The 15,783-nt window shown below is 45.2% G+C and overlaps 1 protein-coding gene across 2 annotated transcripts in view; it reads right to left on the bottom strand.

Moving 5' to 3' along the window:
- Positions 1–9,597, bottom strand: part of crls1 (cardiolipin synthase 1) — a 77,561-nt gene extending 67,964 nt beyond the window's left edge. For both annotated transcript variants that reach the window (XM_059986254.1, XM_059986253.1), the window contains exon 1: positions 9,030–9,597. In XM_059986254.1, coding sequence (XP_059842237.1) covers positions 9,030–9,464 — 435 coding nt within the window. In that variant the 5' untranslated portion in view covers positions 9,465–9,597. The remainder of the gene's footprint in view (positions 1–9,029) is intronic.
- Between the last annotated feature and the right edge of the window lie 6,186 nt (positions 9,598–15,783).

Genomic DNA, 15,783 nt, shown 5'->3' on the forward strand with positions numbered 1-15,783 from the left:
GAGGCTGCAAAGGATGCTTCTCAGGCTACACTCTCACAGTCACCTATAAGCCAGGAAAAGAACTGTACATTGCTGGTGCTTTGAGCTGTGCTTACCTCAAAGAGCAAAAGGAAGAGTTGCTAGGAAGAAAGCTGGAGGTCAACTGGGTTACACCTCAGCTACCCATCTCTGAGGGGAAGTTGAACATGTTCAGGAAAGTGACTGCAAATGATCCTGAAATGCAAATACTAAGAAACATTACAATGGCCAACAGAAAGAAAAGATGTTCCAAAGGAAATGCAGAAAAACTGGACATTTGAAGGAAATCAGCTATGCATCAGGACTAATGTTCAAAGCGGCAAAACTCATCGTACCAAACTAAACGAGACAGGAAATGCCCAACAGAATTCATGAGTCACACCTGGGGATAGTGAAATGTAAAGAAAGAGCAAGGGACATTCTCTATTGGCCAGGTACGTCAACTCAGATAGAGGACATTGTGTCTCAGTGTGCTGTCTGCAATGAAAACAAAAACAGCAATCCAAGAGAGTCTTTGCTTCCCCATCCACTACCAGGAAGACCACGGGAGAAGCTTGGCACAGATCTCTTTCGCTACAATGGTACAGAATATCTGCTTTGTGTGGACTACTACTCAAAATATCCGGAGATCACCAAGTTAAGTGACATGTCCAGTCAAGGTGTCATTACCGCAATGAAGTCGACATTCACAAGACATGGTATTCCAAATATTGTCATTAGTGACAATGGTCCACAATATGTCAGTGGTGAGTTTAGAGGGTTCTCAGAAAGCTGGGAATTTCAACATGTTACTTCCAGTCCAGGGCACACTCAGTCTAATGGACAAGCAGAGAGAACTGTACAAACTGTGAAGAACATGCTCAAGAAGGCACAAAGCAGCAACAGTGACCCGTACATTGCTCTGCTTGAATACTGCAACACACCGATTGATGGTGTGGGGTTCTCTCCTGCGCAGCTGTTGATGGGACGGCGTCTGAAGTCCAAACTGCCAACATCCATAACTCTACCGACTCCTGAAGGTAATCTTCAAGTACATGACAAGCAAAAGTACAAGCAAATAAAGCAAAACAGCTACTATGACAGACATACAAGACAGTTGCCAAATCTGCATACAGGTGAATATGTCAGAATACAGAGAGGAGACACTTGGCAGCCAGCCGTGGTTGTGAACAGACATCAGCATCCAAGATCCTTCATAGTTCGCACGCTGGATGGAAGAGTCTACAGGAGGAACAGGAAGCATCTGCTGAAGACAGGTGAGCGGGAATTTCCACGTACAGATGCTCAGGACGTTTCCACAGATGCAGTCACGGAAACAAACAACACCAAGAGTGAGGGGTGCGACGACGCAATGAAGGTGAAGGTTTGGCGCGGGCCTACCGAGGTGGAAATGCAGACCACAAAGACACAGAGGTCACTCGAGAGACTGACACTGATGAAGGACAAGCACAGTCACAGTTGTGTCACACACATTCTGGGAGACAAGTCAAACTTCCAGCTAGATACAGAGACCAGATCTACCTACAGACTCACACAGTTTGAGGCAAAGTCACACATGTTATAAGTTCCAAGGTGTGAAATAAAAGGTTTATTAGTCTATGTTAGTAAAATAAAATACACTGCTGTTAGTATTGTAAGATACAATGTAGAATACATTATAAGAAGTTAAGATGTTTTTTTTTTAAGTTTATGTTATGGCTGTTGCAATAAGAAAGGCATTGTTTTGGTAATTCACAGAGTTGTAAAAAAAAATCTTGAGAAAGGGGATGTAACGTACTGTGTGCGTATTCGTAGGTCAGAGTGCGTATGACGTCAGAACGGGGTTAAGAAAACGGAGGTCTGTTGAATAAACGTGGTTATTCAATCTACAGCGGTGTCCGAGTCACATCAATACTACAAGCAGGGAGCAAAGTGTGGAAATAAAAGGAGCTTTTTCTAGTTGACTGCCAGTGACCAGTGGTGCTCTACAGGGTTCAGTGTAAGGTCCGCTTTTCACTTTACACGTCAATGATTTGGATGGAACAGATGGCTTTGTGGCCACATTTGCGGATGATACAAAGATAGGTGGAGGGGCAAGTAGAGTTGAGGAAGCAGGGAGTCAGCAAAAGGACTAAAGACAGATTAGGAGAATGAGCAAAGTTGCAGCAGAATATACTGTGGTCAGGAACTTTGGTAGGAGGCATAAACTCTTATATACGAGAGAAAATTCAAAAATCAGAGGCGCAAAGGGACTCGTGCAAGATTCCCTTAACGATTAACTTGCAGCTTGAGTTAGTGGTAGGAAAGGCAAAGGTAATGTTAGAATTCATCGCATGAGGACTAGAATAAAAAAAAACCAAGATGTAATACTGAGGCTTTATCAGGAATTGATCAAAACAAACTTGGGAATATTTTGAGAAGCGATGTTGACGTTATGGGCTCTCCCTATAGATGCTACCTAGCCCGCTGTGTTCTACCAGCATTTTGTGTGTGTTGTTGTTTGAATTTCCAGCTTCTGCATATTTCCTCGTGTTTGCTCTGGGAATATTTTGAGCAGCTCTGGACCCCTCATCTGAGAAATGATGTGTTGACATTGGAGAAGATCCTGAGGAGATTCAAGAGAATCACAGGGTTAATGTATGAGAAGCATATGATGACTCTGGGCCTGTACTTACTGGAATTTAGAAGAATGAGGGGGAATCTTACATAGAAACCCTACTGTATAATACAGGCCCTTCGGCTCACAAAGTTATGCTGAACATGTCCTACCTTAGAAATTACTACGGTTACACACAACCCTCAATTTTTCCAAGCTCCATGTACCTATCCAAAAATCTCTTAAGAGACCCTATTGTATCCACCTCCACCACCATTGCCAGCAGCCCATTCCATGCACTCACCACTCTCTGCATAAAAATTGTACCCCTGACATCTCCTCTGTACCTACTCCCAAGCACCTTAAACCTGTGTCCTCTTGTGGCAGCCATTTCAGCCCTGGGAAAAAGCCTCTGATTATCCACATGATCAATGCCTCTCATCATCTTTATGCACCTCTGTCAAGTCACCATTGCTTCAAGGAGAAAAGGTCAAGTTCGCTCAACCTGCCTTCATAAGTCATACTCCCCAATCCAGGTAACATCCTTGTAGATCTCATCTGCACCCTTTCTATGGTTTCTACATCCTTCCTGTAGTGAGACGACCAGAACTGAGCACAGTACTCCAAATGGGGTCTGACCAGGGTCCTACACAGCTGCAACATTACCTCTCAGCTCCTAAATTCAATTCCACGATTGATGAAGGCCAATACACCATATGCCTTCTTAACCACAGAGTCAACCTGCGTAGCTGCTTTGAACGTCCTATGGACTCAGACCCCAAGATCCCTCTGATCCTCCACACTGCCAAGAGTCTTGCCATTAATACTATATTCTGCCATATTTGACCTACCAAAATGAACTACCTCACACTTATCTGGGTTGAACTCCATCTGACACTTCTCAGCCTAGTTTTGCATCCTATCAAAGTCCCGCTGTAACCTCCGACAGCCCTCCACACTATCCACAACACCTCCAACCTTTGTGTCATCAGCAAACTTACTAACCCAATCTTATTGAAGCCCATCAAATATTGAAAGGCCTGGATGGCATGGATATTCCCTATCGGGTGGGAGTACTGGACCAGACAGAATAGCCTCAGAATAGAGATGTCCATTTAAAACAAAAATGAGGATGTCTTTAACCAGAGACTAGTGAATCTGTGGAATTCATTCCCACAGACGACTGTGGAGGCAAAGTCACAGGGTACATTTAAAGCAGTGATTGATTACTTAGGGATCCAAAGATTACAGGGAGAAGGCAGGAGAATGGGGTTGAGAGAGATAATAAATCAGCCATGATGGAATGGCACATCAGACTCGATGGGCCAAATGGCTTAATTCTGCTACGTCATATGGACTCCAAGATGCAATTTCTAAATTTGCAGGTTGTACCACACTATGAGGAATAATGAATGACAAAGGTTTACTTCTCTTTTGGAAGAAGACAGCGAGGCTGTGAGAGGAAGTACGGTGGCGGCCATTTTCAAATTACTTCTCAGATCGGAGTTCTGAGAGGCGGGACTGCGCAGGCGCGTGAAGGAGGCCTGGGAAGGAGGGAAGATATAAAAAGTACGCAGCCTTAAGCAGCGGGCAGCTTTGTTTGTGGGCAGCGGAGTGAGCCGGGAGCAGAGTGTAGGGCTTGGGCTCAGAGGGCTTAGGCGTTAAAGGACACAGTAGGCTTATCTTTTAGTTCTCCTTGTTATTTTCAGTTATTCGGGAAGTATGAGTGTGAGGGCAGCTTGTTGTTCCCGGTGTCGGATGTGGAAGATCTGGTGTCTCCGAGCCTCCCGGACGTCCACATCTGCGCCAGGTGCACCGAATTGCAGCTCCTGAGGGACCGAGTTAGGGAACTGGAGCTGCAGCTCGATGATCTTCGCCTGGTCAGGGAGAGTGAGGAGGTGATAGCAAGGAGTTACAGGCAGGTGGTCACTCCGGGGCCACGGGAGGCAGATAGGTGGGTCACGGTCAGGAAGGGGAAGAGGCAGGTACTAGAGAGTACCCCAGTGGCTGTACCCCTTGACAATAAGTACTCATGTTGTTGAGTCCTGTTGGGGGGGGGGGGGGGGGGCGGGAACAGCCTACCTGTAGCTCAGAAGGGTAGGGATAGATGAAAGAGGACCATTGTAATAGGGGACTCGATAGTCAGGGGTTTAGACAGGCGGTTCTGTGGAGGTGATCGGGAGTCCCGGATGGTAGCTTGCCACCCTGGTGCCAGGGTTCGGGACGTTTCTGATCTCATCCAAGATATCCTGAAGTGGGAGGGTGAGGAGCCAGAGGTCATGGTACATGTAGGTACCAATGACATAGGTAGGAAAGGGGAAGAGGTCCTGAAACAAGAGTATAGGGAGTTAGGAAGGCAGTTAAGAAGAAGGACCGCAAAGGTAGTAATCTCGGGATTAATGCCTGTGCCACGCGACAGTGAGAGTAGGAATGGAATTAGGTGGAGGATGAATGCGTGGCTGAGGGATTGGAGCAGGGGGCAGGGATTCAAGTTTCTGGATCATTGGGACCTCTTCTGGGGCAGGCGTGACCTGTTCAAGAAGGACGGGTTACACTTGAATCCTGGGGGGACCAATATCCTAGTGGGGAGGTTTGCTAGGGCTACAGGGTAGACTTTAAACTAGTAAGATGGGGGGGCGGGAATCAATTTGAGGAAACTATGGGAGAGGAGGTTAGTTCACCAGTAGAGCAAGTAAGTAGACAGTGTGTGAGGGAGGAAAGGCAGGTGATAGAGAAGGGATGCGCTCAGCCCGAAGATGTAGGGGAGAAGAAAGAAAAGGATAATAAATTTGAATGCATTGTTAGGGATGAAAAGAGAGGAGGAGGTGGAGAGTATCTTAAATGTATCTATTTTAATGCTAGGAGCATTGTAAGAAAGGTGGATGAGCTTAAAGCGTGGATTGATACCTGGAATTATGATGTTGTAGCTATTAGTGAAACATGGTTGCAGGAAGGGTGTGATTGGCAACTAAATATTCCTGGATTTAGTTGCTTCAGGTGTGATAGAGTAGGAGGGGCCAGAGGAGGAGGTGTTGCATTGCTTGTCCGAGAAAATCTTATGGCGGTGCTTTGGAAGGATAGATTAGAGAGCTCCTCTAGGGAGGCTATTTGGGTGGAATTGAGGAATGGGAAAGGTGTAGTAACACTGATAGGAGTGTATTATAGGCCACCTAATGGGGAGCGTGAGTTGGAAGAGCAAATGTGTAAAGAAATAGCAGATATTTGTAGTAAACACAAGGTGGTGATTGTGGGAGATTTTAATTTTCCACACGTAGATTGGGAAGCTCATTCTGTAAAAGGGCTGGATGGTTTAGAGTTTGTGAAATGTGTGCAGGATAGTTTTTTGCAACAATACATAGAAGTACCGACTAGAGATGGGGCAGTGTTGGATCTCCTGTTAGGGAATGCGATAGGTCAGCTGACAGATGTATGTGTTGGGGAGCACTTCGGGTCCAGTGATCACAATAGCATTAACTTCAATATAATTATGGAGAAGGACAGGACTGGACCTAGAGTTGAGATTTTTGATTGGAGAAAGGCTAACTTTGAGGAGATGCGAAGGGATTTAGAGAGAGTGGATTGGGTCAAGTTGTTTTATGGGAAGGATGTAATAGAGAAATGGAGGTCATTTAAGGGTGAAATTATGAGGGTACAGAATCTTTATGTTCCTGTTAGGTTGAAAGGAAAGGTTAAAGGTTTGAAAGCACCATGGTTTTCAAGGGATATTAGAAATTTGGTTCAGAAAAAGAGGGATGTCTACAATAGATATAGGCAGCATGGAGTAAAGGAATTGCTCGAGGAATATAAAGAATGTAAAAGGAATCTTAAGAAAGAGATTAGAAAAGCTAAAAGAAGATACGAGGTTGGTTTGGCAAATAAGGTGAAAGTAAATCCGAAAGGTTTCTACAGTTATATTAAAAGCAAGAGGATAGTGAGGGATAAAATTGGCCCCTTAGAGAATCAGAGTGGTCAGCTATGTGTGGAGCCGAGGGAGATGGGAGAGATTTTGAACGATTTCTTCTCTTCGGTGTTCACTAAGGAGAAGGATATTGAATTGTGTAAGGTGTGGGAAACAAGTAAGGAAGTTATGGAACCTATGACAATTAAAGAGGTGGAAGTATTGGCGCTTTTAAGAAATTTAAAAGTGGATAAATCTCCGGTCCTGACAGGATATTCCCCAGGACCTTGAGGGAAGTTTGTGTAGAGATAGCAGGAGCTCTGACGGAGATCTTTCAGATATCATTAGAAACAGGGATTGTGCCGGAGGATTGGCGTATTGCTCATGTGGTTCCATTGTTTAAAAAGGGTTCTAGAAGTAAGCCTAGCAATTATAGACCTGTCAGTTTGACATCAGTGGTGGGTAAATTAATGGAAAGTAGTCTTAGAGATAGTATTTATAATTATCTGGATAGACAGGATCTGATTAGGAGTAGCCAGCATGGATTTGTGCGTGGAAGGTCATGTTTGACAAACCTTATTGAATTTTTTGAAGAAGTTACGAGCAATGTTGACAAGGGTAAGGCAGTGGATGTAGTCTATATGGGCTTCAGCAAGGCCTTTGACGAAGTTCCACATGGAAGGTTAGTTAAGAAGGTTCAGTCGTTAGGTATTAATGCTGGAGTAATAAAATAGATTCAACAGTGGCTAGATGGGAGATGCCAGAGAGTAGTGGTGGATAATTGTTTATTGGGATGGAGGCCGGTGACCAGCGGGGTGCCTCAGGGATCTGTTTTGGGCCCAATGTTGTTTGTAATATACATAAATGATCTGGATGATGGGGTGGTAAATTGGATTAGTAAGTATGCCAATGATACTAAGGTAGGAGGTGTTGTGGATAATGAGGTGGGTTTTCAAAGCTTGCAGGGAGATTTATGCCGGTTAGAAGAATGGGCTGAATGTTGGCAGATGGAGTTTAATGCTGAGAAGTGTGAGGTTCGACATTTTGGCAGGAATAATCCAAATAGAACTTACAGGGTAAATGGTAGGGCATTGAGGAATGCAGTGGAACAGAGAGATCTAGGAAAGATCTAGGAATAACAGTGCATAGTTCCCTGAAGGTGGAGTCTCATGTAGATAGGGTGGTGAAGAAGGCTTTTGGAACGCTGGCCTTTATAAATCAGAGCATTGAGTACAGAAGTTGGGATGTAATGTTAAAATTGTACAAGGCATTGGTAAGGCCAAATTTGGAATATTGTGTACAGTTCTGGTCACCGAATTATAGGAAAGATATCAATAAATTAGAGAGAGTGCAGAGACGATTTACTAGGATGTTACCTGGGTTTCAGCACTTAAGTTACAGAGAAAGGTTGAACAAGTTAGGTCACTATTCATTGGAGCGTAGAAGGTTGAGGGGGGATTTGATCGAGGTATTTAAAATTTTGAGAGGGATAGACAGAGTTGATGTGAATAGGCTGTTTCCATTGAGAGAAGGGGAGATTCAAACGAGAGGACATGATTTGAGAGTTAGGGGGCAAAAGTTTAAGGGAAACACGAAGGGATATTTCTTTACTCAGAGAGTGATAGCTGTGTGGAATGAGCTTCCTGTAGAAGTAGTAGAGGCCAGTTCAGTTCAGTGTCATTTAAGGTAAAATTGGATAAGTATATGGACAGGAAAGGAGTGGAGGGTTATGGGCTGAGTGCGGGTAGGTGGGACTAGGTGAGATTAAGAGTTCGGCACGGACTAGGAGAGCCGAGATGGACTGTTTCCATGCTGTGATTGTTATATGGTGTTATATGGTAAAAAGAACAAAGATATTTAAAAAATGCTGTGATTGAGTAAATAATTGGCTTATGAGATTCAACACAAATGAGGTAGTACAGTAATAATAAGTAAGAAAGCACATTACTGAGAAGGCAAGGTTGTGGTGCTTGAATAAAAAGTACAAATATAATAATCACTAAAAATATTGTTACATATAGAAAAGCCTAGTACTAGAGTTTATTTCCAGAGTGATCGAATTGCAACCTTTTTGATTTCTGATCGCCATATTCAGAAAACAGGATACTGAGGCAATAAAGTGTGCTCAAAGAACAGTTAAGGAGGACAGTGAACAATCAGGTACTGTATACCTATCAGCAACCAATGACCAAACGGCCCTCTTTAATCTTGAGTAAGAAACTGAGGGATCTTTTAAAAGATGGAAAACTTCGGTGATATGGATGCAGCTTGAGTATTTCCAGCTGTAAAACTGAATGCAACTTGCATCCATCATTATTAGATAGTCAGCAACAAGTCCAAAAGGGAATTTGGAAGAAATCCCTTTACCCAGGGGTGAGAAAGTGAAAAACATTGGATCATTGAGTGGTTGGAGCGAATAATGTTTAAGGGGAGGCTGCTCACGTACAGTTTACCAGTAAGAAACAAGAGGTATATCTGGAGTGGAGAACAGACGCCTGCATGGACGAGATGGGTCGAATATACTGCGCCTGGACTCACCAGCTCCGGAGACCTAGCGGGGGCCGCCGCCGCCCGCTCTTCTCCCTTCTCTCCGGGCCCAGTGTACGAGCAGGGCTCGGCGGCTTGCCTCTTTGGAGCGGGTTTCCCGGCTCCGTAACAGCGTGCGGGCCCGGCTTCGGGACCCACCTGCTGCCGGAGGAAGGAGCAGCACCACGGCCTTCGGCCGGACACAGGACGGGGCCAGGTGACCGTGATCCGGAGTCCCGATCCAGGCCCGGCTGACAGGATGGGGAGCGCGGCCGAGCCCTGTAGCCGGCAGTCCCACCCGTGCAGAAGCGAGGAGGTCCGTTCGTGGAGGCGGAGGCTGAGGCTGAGGCTGAGGCCTGGCCGCAGCTCCCCGGTGCCTGCTCTCACCGGCCCGCTTAGCGCCCTGCCCACGCCGCCGATTGCCCAGCGGCTTCTCCGCAGGAACATGCTCCAGGCCCCGAGGGCCGTCAGTGCGAGTACCGCACACCTCCACCCTGGGCCCGCCTTCTTCGCCGACCCTCCGCAGTCACCATACCCGTCCTTCCTCGTCCCGGGACCCTCTGAACCCTGAGCCCGACTACAGCACCTGCTTAAAGGGCGCAGCCGCCACGCGTTGTATTTGGCAAGATCAAAAATCTCCGTTTGAAGCTGTACGGCCCTCCGTTGCCGCTAGGTGGGGATCAGAAAACCTGCCCCGGCCCCCGGGCACCGCACAAAGCATTTTGCATTTGTGACATCTACTGGTTTCTTTCTACTTCCATAATCGAAGCAATTCAACAAGGTGATGAATTAGTCAAGGATTTTCCTGCCATTATTCCCAGAAAAGTACTTGAAGGACAGGTTTGTTTTACACAGAGAGTGGTGGGTGCCTTGGGCACTGCCTGGGGTGATGATAAAGGGACTTTTAAGAGAATTTAGATTGGCACATGAATATGCGGAAAATGAAAGGATATGCACATTGTATAGACAGAATGGATTAGTCTAATTGCCCATTTGATTACTCATTTAATTGGTATGGCATAACATTGTGGGCCGAAGGGCCTGTTTTTGTAATGTACTGTTCTATGATCTTATGTTCTTTTTCTCAATGTCAATGCGTTCCAGCATATTAGTCTGTTCCGCATTTATCAAGGCCCCTCTCACTGGTGAATACTGAAGCAAGGTATGAATTAAGTTTCTCCCCTGTCTCCTCAGAAGCCACACACCTCTTTTATCCTTGATCTGTCCTACCATCACTCTAATCATCCTCTTCTTCAAGCACCTGTAGAATCCCAGCAGACTGATAGCTACCAAAAATGGAGAAACCAGTCAAAAGGAAAATCAATGTATAGCCTAATGAGGCAATCACTATGCTATAGCAAACACGAGGAAATCTGCAGATGCTGGAAATTCAAGCAACACACACAAAATGCTGGTGGAACACAAAAGGCCAGGCAGCTTCTACAAGGAGAAGCACTGTCGACATTTCGGGCTGAGACCCTTCGTCAGGACTAACTGAAAATAAAGATACTAAGAGATTTGAAAGTAGTGGGGGGAAGGGGGAAATGCGAAATAATAGGAGAAGAGCAGTGGGGTGGGATGAAGCTAAGAGCTGGAAAGGTGATTGATTAAAGTTAATGCCCCTCCTCCCCTTCTTACCCCATCCCTGACATATTTAGTTGTTTGTTTTTTTTCTCTCTCTCTGCCCATCACTCTGCCTGTTCTCCATCTCCCTCTGGTGCTCCACTTTCTTACTCCCGAGGCCTCCCATCCCATGATCCTTTCCCTTCTCCAGCTCTGTATCACTTTCACCAATCACCTTTCCAGCTCTTAGTTTCACCCCACCCCCTCCGGTCTTCTCCCATCATTTTGCATTTCCCCCTCCCACCACTACTTTCAAATCTCTTACTATCTTTCCTTTCAGTTAGGCCTGATGAAGGGTCTCGGCCCGAAACGTCAACAGTGCTTCTCCTTATCGATGCTGCCTGGCCTGCTGTGTTCCACTAGCATTTTGTGTGTGCACTATGCTATAGGACTGATTTGAACAGACTAAAGGGAGATGTTCAAAGAGGCCACCACAGAAAGTGATGACACAGACCTTGAGGAATATGCCACATCTGCCACTGGCTATGTCTGTAAGTGTGTAGATGACATTGGTCATCTCACGGCCCAACCAGAAGCTCTGGCTGGATGCAGAGGTGTGCTTCCTGCTAAAATCCTGGGACACTGCCTTCAAGTCTGGAGATAGAACCACTCTCAGAGCAGCCAGGATAAATCCCATCTTAGGCAGCAAAACAGCAAGGAACACCAACACACAAAAAAACCAGGAACACCTGTCCGACAACAAACCTGTACGTGGCTAGTATTAAGGGGATTACCGACTATGCAAGAAAAAACAGCATTCACTGCATCAGGGACACGTCCATCCCTGATGCTCTGAAGAACTTTCATACATGCTTTGAGACATGCTACACAATGCCAGCCATGAAATCGCCCACCATCCCACCCTCCCCCACCCCCCAGATGAGCAGCCACTGTCTGTCATAGCAGCAAACATGAGAAGGACTCTGCAGAGAGTCAACCCCCGTAAGACAGCTGGGCCAGACAAAATCTCAGACCGAGTACTGAAGAAATGTGCACATCATCTCACTGACATCGTCAGAGTCATCGTCAACACTTCAATCATCCATATTTCAAATCAGCTTCCATCATCTCTATACTAAAGAACTCTACACCTTCACAACTAAGCAACTACCGCCTGGTGGCACTAACACAAATCATCATGAAGTGCTTTGAACAGCTGATAATGATGATAATAGAACATATCAAAAACTCTATTCCTGCCACATTGGACACTCATCAATATGCTTACCAACAGAATTGCTCTACCACAGACACCATAACATCTGTCATGAAACTGGCCCTGACACACCTAGAAAACTAGGACACGTATGTCAGAACTCTGTTTCTGGATTTCAGTTCAGTATTCAATACTATTCTTTCACTGACCTTGGTGAGCAAACTCCTATTTCTCAGTCTAAATACACGACTGTGCAACTGGCTGATATTATCGATTGCAAGAATTCCTACTGGTAGTATAAAAACATTTAAAAAATGTCCTGCAATCACTTGAGTTTAAAAAAACATGCAAATAAGTTACGGTAATTCCTAACCCTTGGTCTAAGTACCTCACTGTGCCACTGGGTGTTGGACTTCTGAAACCAACAGTCCTCAGATAGTCAGGATGTACAACCACTCCTCCCTCCCCATCATCCTCAACACACTACCATTGTTGGACCATTTCATTGTTTTTGCATTCACTGTACATATTCAAGGCTGATTTATACTTTTGCGTAGTAGTCTACGCTGTAGCCTTCGTAAGTGGCCTGTGCCATTGTGAGCATTTATAACTGTGCATTGGTGAGTCTGCGTCACTCTGCAATTCACCGCCAAAATGCTAGTTGGCTGTGGGGTTTCTATGCCACCGTGTAGTTTCTTCATGTACTGAGCACATCATGTTGGAGTTGGAGCTAATAAATGTTGAACAAGGGTTACTTTTATTGAAATTACTGCATCGCAGAAAAGAGAGAAAATGTCGGAGGAGATGGTATGTACGACCATTGAATGGATTGAGCCAAAAGGAGGGTGAATTTTCTGTGCTTGTCCAGCCACTGAGAGACATGGACAAGGAAATGCATTTCAAATATTTTCAGATGTCACAGGTAGATTTGATGATTTGGTTCATCATCTCCAACCATTTAATTCGCATCAGTGTACGCACAGTATGCCTATAGACAGGAGGAAATGCGATGCTACCAAGTGGACCAAAGACTGTTGTTGAGGTCTGCGTTGCCGCGACGCACAGTTATATTTTTGGAGAGGTGCGCGTCAGGCTACAGTGTAGGGTACAGCGTAGGTTACACAGCTACGCCGTACCTATGGTGTTAATTTGACGCAGAAGTATGAATCAGCCTTAATACCATGTATACTGTTTACTCTGAGCTTTACACATGCAAGGAATTTCCTTGCATCCTGGGGTATATGGCAATAAACTAATCTCACCTCCAATGTTCTCCTTTCCTCTCTGGGGTCACTGTGCACCATATACAGAACCACAGCAGCAAAGTGTCACTGTTTCATCAATAGCAAATCACAACCTGCAGACTTCAGCACCCAGGAAGACAGGAGGAGTGAATGACTGCAGCATCACGATCACAGAGATACCCCAGAGTCACGACCTCCTTTATAGAAACTTGCTCAACTGTTGTGTCATCATTGGGAGTCACAGTTCCAAAACTTGCTACATAACATATGCTGAGAAGTTTTCTTCACGATGTGAACTGCAACTGTTTAAGGCTGCCCAAAGGTGAACAGTAAGTGCTGACTTTGCCAGTAGACAGCACTTTCCAAGAATGAATACAACAAAGTCTGTGAGAAACCGAACAAGGAAACATTCTTAGCAGTGTCGGAATCATGAATCCGACACTGCTCGTGAATAATCATCAATTTTTATTCCTTCTGAATTTTAGTTTTTTGCATGACATCTATGATTTAAGTGACCAATTTATCAGTCAGGATCTCCTGTTTGCAACCACAGACTCTGAGATACAGTAACTCCTACTCATCAAGAAATCCATTATGTCAAAGATAGCATCAGAAAGTTGGCAGCAATTTTAATCTCAAACGTTACTTTTGGCAGTTTTGAAAGTAATGGAATGGAAGTGATTTATATGAGGACACTATTTTTGAAGCTGTCAGAAAAGAGGGTTTAAAATCTTTTTTAAATCTTTTGTGAACTTGCCCTGCCATCTGCTGCTTTTTCCATCATTAGAGACCAAGATGACATCTTTCCCATCAGCCTTTCTCCCTCGTTCTCTCCAAGGCCGGCACACAAATTACAGTGCAGCGCCAAAGGTAGCAGAGAGTTCACAAATATGGCCATGGCATCTGAGCTTGCTCCATGCCTTTCGCAGGATCAGTCCGTGGTTAATGATAAGAACAGCTCGATGTTCTATAGTGCAGGGACAATTAGGCCAACCATATTTATTTTCCAGCCTCAACAGCTGGTACCACTCATCACAACCAATCATGTCACTGGCCAACTTGTCCTCTAATTCTCCCACACCCCCTGCCCTAAAATCTTAACCTGACCCCTAACTCCCCCCTCTGTCCCCAAGATCATCCATTTGATGGGTTGTGGTGAACTACATATACCTGTCTGGACACGCCCCCTGCTGACTGCTCCTGTGGCTCCTCCCATGGACCCCGGTATAAAGGCGATTGGAGACACAGTCCTGGCCTCAGTCTCCAGGATGTAGTGTGGTGGTCAATTGCTGCTTGTTCTTTCTCCCTGCCAATAAAAGCCTATACCTCGCCTCACGTCTCTGAGAATTATTGATGGTGCATCATGGGTCTAGGGCTAGGCAAAATAACAGTTCAGCACAGACTAGATGGGCCAAAGGGCCTCTGTGCTGTAGTGCTGTATGACAGACACAGGGATCTTTCATGTCTGTCACTTAGCCGGATGCCAATATCCAACTTTATCCTTCTCTCCTTCCAGCAATCTGTTCCAAAAAGTGACTAGATTTCAGAAGTTCAGGAAGATTGAGATGCCAAGTGTCATCTTCAAATTCTCTGGAGATAGAAGAAATAGAACTTCAAATTTGTTGGTAAACATCTGATATGCTGAATTATTGAATTCTATTACTCAACTTTAATTTGAATTATTCAGTTAAAATCAAGTGTTGGGAAGATGCTCTCAGAATTCTTATGGTTCAAAATAACCTCTTACCCAGTGTGTGCCAAGGACCCAAAGAAGGCAAACATCTCAAAAGCCTGTTTGCCATTAATATGTGTGGGATCTTCAAAGAAAGGAGTGAGGAAACCATCTGATTCAGACCAAACAAACAAAAAACATCCAAATTTCAGAAGGAAATAGCCGCAAAATCATGTGGACATGAAGGCTGGCACCTCCCTAGGCCCTGATATGGGGTGAAAGGAAAGCTCATTGAATAATGTCAGGAGCCCTGGGAAAGAGGAAGGCAAGATTCCCAATGTGATCATTTCAAATTGGGAATGCTTCAGGCAATTTATGTCACCCAGGTGCAGGTCAATATTTGAGCTGAGAGAGCACAGGGATGAACCCAAACCTCAGCCTGCAGACACGGAGGCTGCTACTGAACAATCATATGTGCCTCTCCAGAAACTGATATGTGGCAGAAAGAAATGTCCAAGAAGGTAGATAAGGAGAGGAAGTATGTGCAGGGGCTGAAAGCAGAAGTAAACTCAATACAAAAAGTAGATACACATCTGACAATACCTTCTGGGCACTTTGACATTTTGGAGTTTGCCCAGCTGATACAAACATCCGGGACAACAGCAGAGGGAATACTTCCATGGGCTGACACTATGGCGAGCAGTGTCGTCTGTGAGGCGCTGAGAGAGGCCATTCAAAATGTGAAGCAGTTGGACCAACAAGCTGTGTCCTCCTGCCAGATGCAGGCTCTGCCTGGCATGTGAACTGACAGCTCCAACCAAGAGCTGGAGATTGCCACAGGGAAAAGTTCAGAGAAAGAGGAGGCAGGTACCTTCAAGACACCAGAGACAGCAACAGAGGTGGACTATCCAAAAACATCCTCCTGCGAGACTCAGGCTCTTCTTGGCTCCCAGGCTGATAGCTCCAAGCAAGAGCTGGAGGTTTCTACGGGGAAAATTCCAAGAAAGTGGAGCCAAGCACCTTCAAGACAGGAGCAACTGCTATGGTTGACTCTGCAGAGGTGGAGTGCAA

The sequence above is a fragment of the Hypanus sabinus genome, chromosome 12, assembly GCF_030144855.1.
Source record: "Hypanus sabinus isolate sHypSab1 chromosome 12, sHypSab1.hap1, whole genome shotgun sequence".
Lineage (NCBI taxonomy): Eukaryota > Metazoa > Chordata > Chondrichthyes > Myliobatiformes > Dasyatidae > Hypanus > Hypanus sabinus.